Source organism: Oncorhynchus keta, chromosome 27, assembly GCF_023373465.1.
Source record: "Oncorhynchus keta strain PuntledgeMale-10-30-2019 chromosome 27, Oket_V2, whole genome shotgun sequence".
NCBI lineage: Eukaryota > Metazoa > Chordata > Actinopteri > Salmoniformes > Salmonidae > Oncorhynchus > Oncorhynchus keta.
Window position 1 is genome coordinate 41,949,477 of NC_068447.1, and position 8,432 is coordinate 41,957,908.

Sequence of the window (8,432 nt, forward strand, 5' to 3'; positions counted from 1 at the left end):
AACGCAATGCTGCGAAGCAAACGCAACGTTCCCTTGGAAATTAATGCACTTCTGTTGGTGTGTTTGAGGCGAAGCAGTAAATTGAGCAAAGCCTAGCTACAGTTCGGTAGATTGGAGAGTTTATGTCAGCACTTTAATGCCACCTGGTGTTTAGCTAATGGAAGTTCATTCAATCATAACTACGGCACCAACAATGCTCATACAGTACATCACATGCACCATGTATAACAATGTCTTTATTATGACAGCACTTGAACTGAGCATGACAGTCCAACAGCCAGTAAGTCTTCAGTTTAGTCTACAAGGTCTATACATTCTTAGAAAAAAAGGTGCTATCTACAACCTGAGGGTTCTTTGGCTGTCCCCATAGGAGAACCCCTTGAAGAACACTTTTTGGTTCCAGGTATAACCACTTTGTGTTCTCCTATGGGGACAGCCAAAGAACCCTTGTGGAACCCTCTAATCTTATGAGATATCGGGTGGATCACAAATGGCACCCGTAGTCCCGTACGCCTAGCCTAGATCACTACAACAGCGCCATTGCACAAGATAGTGTGCAGCATCATCTGGCTGTGTGTGCAACAAAAGTTCAACATTCACCTTCTGCTACTATTTCTGTCAGGCCGTCTATGCATACAGTTTGACTCGTACGTTGGATAAATACACCATGTGCACCACACTGCAACTGTCTCTGCAACACAAACACTACAAGGCTTTACAAGGTTCCATTAGAAATGAATGTACTTCAGGTGTCCCAAAATGTAATGTCGCTGTCGGTGTGATCGAGGCGTTAAGGGCTCTGGTCAAAGCAATGCAGAGTATATAGGGAATTAGGGTGCCATTTGGAACAAAGACATTGTTTCACAAAAGAGGTGAGTACGAGGTGGAGGGAAGATTGGAATCATCTTGATGATAGATTTTTTTTTTTTTTTTTAAGTAGAAATCAGTTGAACCGTTTTACAGCAAGTGCAAACGTTTAATGAAACAACTACGACACAGACGTTCAGTGATTAGGCAAATGTGTTAAAGCAGCAGTCTTTCTCCCCGTCTCTCTCCGTCGTCTTTCTCTTCGTCTCTCTCCCTTTGTCTCCATCTTTCTCTCCGTCCCCCCTACTTCTTTATATTGCCTACAAACATGTCATAACATTTTCAAGCCTTAGCAGTGAGATGACAGCAGAGGGAAGGGAATTTCCTTGCCAAATAATTTGCCTGCTTCTTTCAGAGCCGGTGTCCTGGACACAAATTAAGCCTTAGTCCTGGACAAAAACAGCACTCTCCATGGAATCTCCATTGAACATGCTTCTTAGTATAGGATAGGATTAAACTGTGTCTAGGAAACCGTCCCTCGGGGTTCTTTCAGGGTCTTTTATCTAAGACTAAGTGTTTTATAACAAACAACTTGTAACATGACTCTGATTGACTGACTTATAGCAGACCCCAGGTCACTATTGGCACTACAAACACATACAATTACACACAAACATACTGTATACAACACAATGCTGCCTTGGAATGTGAACATACATGAATTATATAGCTACAACGTTCTCTTGATCAAAGAAAAGCACAGTGATTCGGATATTGCAATACTGTAAAGCTAGAATGTGTAACATTTTCACTGGCAAATGTGATGTTCTGGGTCATTTCGAAATACTTCTCCTGAATTATAAAATCAACCCTCAAATATATATGATTAAAACGTTTAAAACGTCTTCATTTGGGACAGAATGAACATATAAATCATTAGTTAAACCAATTGTGCACAAGTATTGGAATACATAAGGCAAAAATGTAACAGGATAAAAACAGGATAATAGAAGGAATTGATGAGTTAAAACATTGTTTCTTTAAAGCATCACTAAAGGAATCATTTCAGGAATCAGTCATCATTTCATTTGGATTGTAAACGTCCATGATGGTACGTAAAGTCATCATGTTAAGTTGTTGAGATCTTTGGAATGAAACCACTTAAAAACAAAATGAAAAAAATTAAAAATTACTCTTGAGAACAATTCCTTTTTTGAGCAGATAATAACTTAACCGGTTAGAACAACTCTAAACACTTAAAAGTTGAAACCGTTCTGGATTTCTGCTGTTTTTTGTGGTGCTCTGGGGTTGATAAAAATGCATAATCAAACATTAAAAGAGACATCAAAAACATCAATGTGATTGAAGCTAAATGCCTTTTGTGACTTAAATACAATTTAAGTGCTTTGGTAACATACACTGATGTACAAAACATGAAGGACACCCGCTCTTTCCTTCACAGACTGACCAGGAGAATCCAGCTGAAAGCTATGATCCCATATTGATGTCACTTGTTAAATCCACTTCATTCAGTGTACATGAAGGGGACATTAAGCCTTAAGACAATTGAGACATGGATTGTTTATGTGTGCCATTCAGAGGGTGAATGGGCAAGGCAAATATTTAATTTCCTTTGAACGGGGTATGATAGTAGGTGCCAGGCGCACCAGTTTGTGTCAAGGAGTGCGATGCCGCTGGGTTTTCCCACTCAACAGTTTCCCGTGTGTATCAAGAATGGTCCACCACCCAAAACAGATCCAGCATAAAAGTCAACCTGGGCCAGCATCCCTGTGGAACGCTTTCAACACCTTCTAGTCCATGCCCCTGACAAATTTAGGCTACTCTGAGGGCAAAATGGGGGGTGCAACTCAATAGTTGGAAGGTATTTCTTAATGTTTTGTGCACTCAGTGTATATTTCATAGTTGCTTTCATATCAAATATCTATTCAGCCAAACAATCTTAAATAAAATGTTCTCCTGACTCTGGAATTAGGAATTCTCTCTTTTCAGAGCCTTAATAGCACAGTAGTAACACAGACCAAATCTGTCATTGATTGGAGGAATTCAATTTACAGATGAATTGGGGTATTGTTGGGATGATATGCAATGTAAGCAATTCTTCAGTGGTGGCCCCAGGGCTCATAAGCTGAATAAAAATATAAAACAAACTGAAGAAGTGATAGTAAAAGGAACATTGCACTGCAGGAAAGCGAGGCCATCCTCTCATCTAATTGGTCTCCTCTACCAAATCGTACCTGAAACAGTAACAGATAGGTAGCTTATCAATCAAGGTAATATGGAATGTACATGAATGAATATAGAAGAGGTAACACATGGGATGGCACCTACCATTGTGCATTGCCACTCTTCAGGTCCATCTGATCCAAATCCAACTGTAACTAAACACAACAACGGAAAAAAAACACAGGTCAGAGGTCATCTCAAAAAATGTGCTTATAACCCAGGACAGAGATCATTAGATAGCCTACAGTAGCTTACCTTTCCAATGAGCTCTCTCTCCCGGCTCATGAAGGAGACGTTGTTTTTGACAGTCAGGTCCAGTCTTCTCTGCATGGACTCCTCCAGAGAGAAGTCGAAGTCAAACCTGCACACACAGAAAAAGGAAAAAACATAGAATATGTCCTATCCCTGGCAGATACAGGGATAGGACATAACTCCCTACTGTGGAGCTGCTAGTTTGATATACAGTGCCTTCGGAAAGTCTGAGGTCCTTGGCATTCAGACGTGATACTTGGCATTCAGGCCAAAGAGTTCAATCTTGGTTTCATCATACCAGATCATCTTTTTTCTCATGATCTGAGTCCTTTGCCTTTTGGCAAACTCCAAGCGGGCTGTCATGTGCCTTTTACTGAGGAGTTACTTCTGTCTGGCCACTCTACCATACAGGTCTGATTGGTGGAGTGCTGCAGAGATGGTTGTCCTTCTGGAAGGTTCTCCCATCTCCACAGAGGAACTCTGGAGCTCTGTCAGAGTGACCATCGGGTTCTTGGTCACCCTCCTGACCAAGGCCATTTTACCGTTGATTGCTCAGTTTGGCCGGGTAGCCAGCTCGAAGAAGAAGCTTCCGAACTTCTTCCATTTATGAACGATGGAAGCAACTGTGTTCTTGGGGGCCTTCAATGCTGCAGAAATCTGTTGGTACCCTTCTTCAGATCTGTTCCTCCTCACAATCCTGTCTCGGGACTCTATGGACAATTCCTTCATCCTCGTGGCTTGGTTTTTTCTCTGACATACACTGTCAACTGTAGGACCTTATATAGACAGGTGTGTGTCCAATCAATTGTATGTCCAATCAATTGTATTTACCACAGGTGGACTCCAATCAAGTTGTAGAAACATCTCAATGATGATCAATGGAAGCAGGATGCACCTGAGCTCAATTTTGAGTCTCATAGCAAATATCTATGTAAATAAAGGTTTGTTTTTTTGTATATACAGTGCCTTGCGAAAGTATTCAGCCCCTTTGAACTTTGCGACCTTTTGCCACATTTCAGGCTTCAAACATAAAGATATAAAACTGTATTTTTTGTGAAGAATCAACAACAAGTGGGACACAATCATGAAGTGGAACGACATTTATTGGATATTTCAAACTTTTTTAACAAATCAAAAACTGAAAAATTGGGCGTGCAAAATTATTCAGCCCCCTTAAGTTCATACTTTGTAGCGCCACCTTTTGCTGCGATTACAGCTGTAAGTCGCTTGGGGTATGTCTCTATCAGTTTTGCACATCGAGAGACTGACATTTTTTCCCATTCCTCCTTGCAAAACAGCTCGAGCTCAGAGAGGTTGGATGGAGAGCATTTGTGAACAGCAGTTTTCAGTTCTTTCCACAGATTCTCGATTGGATTCAGGTCTGGACTTTTTGACTTGGCCATTCTAACACCTGGATATGTTTATTTTTGAACCATTCCATTGTAGATTTTGCTTTATGTTTTGGATCATTGTCTTGTTGGAAGACAAATCTCTGTCCCAGTCTCAGGTCTTTTGCAGACTCCATCAGGTTTTCTTCCAGAATGGTCCTGTATTTGGCTCCATCCATCTTCCCATCAATTTTAACCATCTTCCCTGTCCCTGCTGAAGAAAAGCAGACCCAAACCATGATGCTGCCACCACCATGTTTGACAGTGGGGATGGTGTGTTCAGGGTGATGAGCTGTGTTGCTTTTACGTCAAACATAACGTTTTGCATTGTTGCCAAAAAGTTCAATTTTGGTTTCATCTGACCAGAGCACCTTCTTCCACATGTTTGGTGTGTCTCCCAGGTGGCTTGTGGCAAACTTTAAACAACACTTTTTATGGATATCTTTAAGAAATGGCATTCTTCTTGCCACTCTTCCATAAAGGCCAGATTTGTGCAATATACGACTGATTGTTGTCCTATGGACAGAGTCTCCCACCTCAGCTGTAGATCTCTGCAGTTCATCCAGAGTGATCATGGGCCTCTTGGCTGCATCTCTGATCAGTCTTCTCCTTGTATGAGCTGAAAGTTTAGAGGGACGGTCAGGTCTTGGTAGATTTGCAGTGGTCTGATACTCCTTGCATTTCAATATTATCGCTTGCACAGTGCTCCTTGGGATGTTTAAAGCTTGGGAAATCTTTATGTATCCAAATCCGGCTTTAAACTTCTTCACAACAGTATCTCGGACTTGCCTGGTGTGTTCCTTGTTCTTCATGATGCTCTCTGCGCTTTTAACGGACCTCTGAGACTATCACAGTGCAGGTGCATTTATACGGAGACTTGATTACACACAGGTGGATTGTATTTATCATCAGTAGTCATTTAGGTCAACATTGGATCATTCCGAGATCCTCACTGAACTTCTGGAGAGAGTTTGCTGCACTGAAAGTAAAGGGTCTGAATAATTTTGCACGCTCAATTTTTCAGTTTTTGATTTGTTAAAAAAAATTGAAATATCCAATAAATGTCGTTCCACTTCATGATTGTGTCCCACTTGTTGTTGATTCTTCACAAAAAAAATACAGTTTTATATCTTTATGTTTGAAGCCTGAAATGTGGCAAAAGGTCGCAAAGTTCAAAGGGGCCGAATACTTTCGCAAGGCACTGTATATATATTTGCAAAAAAAATTGTTTAAACTATTCGCTTTGTCATTATGGGTTATTGTGTGTAGATTGACGAGGACTTAAAAAAAATCTTTATCCATTTATAGAGTTAGGACTTCAGACAAAAATGCAAACAGTACCAGATACAATTACACAAAGACAGCAGGAATAACTCTGGGCCCTAGTTAAGGTAACGCTGGGGTGGCTGGTAGCCTAGTGGTTAGAGCATTGGACTTGTAAGCGAAAGATTGCAAGATTGAATCCCTGAACTGATGTAACAGTATAACTCCAGTCCAGGGACCCTCTGCACACAACGACAACAGTCACCCACGAAGCATCGTTACCCATCGCTCCACAAAAGCTGCGGCCCTTGCAGAGCAAGGGGAACTACTACTTCAAGGTCTCAGAGCAAGTGACGTCACCAATTGAAACGCTATTTAGCGCGCACCGCTAACTAAGCTAGCCGTTTCACATCCGTTACACTGACAAGGTAAAGATCTGTCATTTTGCCCCTGAATAAGTTCCTAGGCCATCATTGAAAATAAGAATTTGTTCTTAATTGACTTGCCTAGTTAAAGGTAAAATAATGTTTTTTTTTAAATAAACATGTTCAGGAAAACTCCTGTCCCTACACATTCCCTCTGTCTCCCGATGTCCCCTTCTGTCTCACCTCTCATTGAACTCAGGATTGAGGTCTCTTTTCTTGGTGTTGGTCTTTCTCTTGGTGATCCTGTTCTTGTCTGGCAGAAGGATGAAGGAGACATAGGGGTCGGACCCGTCCTTAGCAGACCCACAAGCTGGCAGGCCCCTAAAGGCAAACAGAGAACAAACCGGGTGACTAACTGCACGTGGACACTGTACAGCACAATGTTCACTGGCTCCATACAGATGTAGGATCTTCATTTGATCCCCCTGTTGCAGGAGAACTTCCCTGCAATGCAGGACATGTTAAACTTGTAGTGTATTTGAGATTTTAAAAAAGCTTCTGATGTTGGTAATTTCCCTTACAAAAAAATGTATCATTGTCCTACAAAAATGTCCACGAATTATAATCCACATAATAATTCACAATTTCCTGTTGCTGTGGGATTATTTTCCTTAGCATATACATTAGGGCTCGCTTTCCCCCCCTCTTTTAAGTTGATTTATGCATTAATTCATTCAAATACAATAAAAGAATGGCTTCATTCATAAATACATTTTCTTTTTTAAACGCACACAACATAGATAGAAAATGAAGGTTATAGGTCTAGTATCTATACACCACCAGCTAGTCGGTCCGTGCCAGTGTGGTTCAGGACAGACCTGCAGGCAAGGTACAGTGACACACAGTGCATTATGGGTATCGTCGTTTGGGACAAACCTGCAGGAAAGGACGGTGATGAACAGCCGGTTCTCCTCTATTGAGTAGCCAATTTGCAGCTTCACCTGGCCGGGGCTCTGATCACCTCTGAGCGAGGAGACACAGGTAGACAGGGGGAGAATCTCAATTGGTTTTGCTCGAATCCTCGCATCCTCTCCTCCGTCCTCTCCTCGCATCCTTTTGAAAAAGGTCAAAGGTAATCGAGGGGAGGAGGCGAGGGGAGGAAATGTGGAAACAAATGCGCTTTTATGAAATCAGACTCTGGCAAATGACGTTTACAGAGGAGGAATCACAAAATCTACGTAAAATGATCAAAACAAAATGTAAGTAGTTGCGCAAGACATTTTATAGATAAAAGGATGAGTAGCATATAGTTTCTAAAATGTGTATTATTTTCTAATTTGACTTTCAAAGGGTTTGTGGCAGATGTCCAACCTCTTGCAGTAGGACTCCTGTAGCATACACCTCAGTATCCTATGCCGGAGGTGGCAACCGAGGAGAGGAGCAAACTCCTCCGTTCGCCTATTAACGAATTGACACAGCTCCTTCATATGGTGACCACTTAATGGTTTCCGGGTCACGAAGGAGAGGAGGCCGGAGGAGTCTAGGCCAAGACCGACTTTTGCCCAATTGAGAATCTCCCACGGTTACAGTTTACATGGATTATAAAATGTACTCATTCCTTCATTACGACTAGGCCCAGAGTTTTTCCTGGCCAGGTCACGAGTTCAGGTCCCACTCCTGGCCCTAATTCTGATGTTTGATTACAGATACATGATCCTTTTTAAACTACAGAAAAGTGGTATTTCTTTTTTATGAAGTACAGTACAGAGAAAAACAACATGTGCCGTGCTGGATCGCTGGACATGATTCCTCAGTCCTCACTGTACTATACTGTAATGTGACCGGAAAAACAATGGGACATTGATGTCCGTGTGGGCTTTGGAATGACTCACAGTTGAGAGAGCGGTGATCTGTGTCGTAGGTTTGGTTCAGTGTCCCGTCTGTGGATGACATGATCTCTGTCCTCACTGCCCTCCCTAGTACCATCACTGCGACACACTGCCAGCTGGGTGTCCAAGATCTGCAAGACAAAAGGCCTTTTAATATTCCTCTCAAGTTTCAAGCTTCAGTTTATTCCATTCAAAAAATTTTTTTTTTAAATAATAATAATAAT

The 8,432-nt window shown here is 41.6% G+C and overlaps 1 protein-coding gene across 2 annotated transcripts in view; it reads right to left on the reverse strand.

Moving 5' to 3' along the window:
• Window positions 1-216: 216 nt before the first annotated feature.
• LOC118360337 (extended synaptotagmin-1-like) overlaps window positions 217-8,432 on the reverse strand; it is a 28,227-nt gene continuing 20,011 nt past the window's right edge. The window contains exons 26-31 of one of the 2 annotated variants that reach the window (XM_052482457.1): window positions 8,212-8,339; window positions 7,256-7,342; window positions 6,563-6,700; window positions 3,307-3,412; window positions 3,157-3,206; window positions 217-3,062 (exon numbers count right to left, since the gene is read on the reverse strand). In XM_052482457.1, the coding sequence (XP_052338417.1) occupies window positions 3,035-3,062; window positions 3,157-3,206; window positions 3,307-3,412; window positions 6,563-6,700; window positions 7,256-7,342; window positions 8,212-8,339 (537 nt within the window). In that variant the 3' untranslated portion in view covers window positions 217-3,034. Of the gene's footprint in view, window positions 3,063-3,156; window positions 3,207-3,306; window positions 3,413-6,562; window positions 6,701-7,255; window positions 7,433-8,211; window positions 8,340-8,432 lie in introns of both variants that reach the window. The other variant, XM_052482456.1, reaches the window with a different exon arrangement.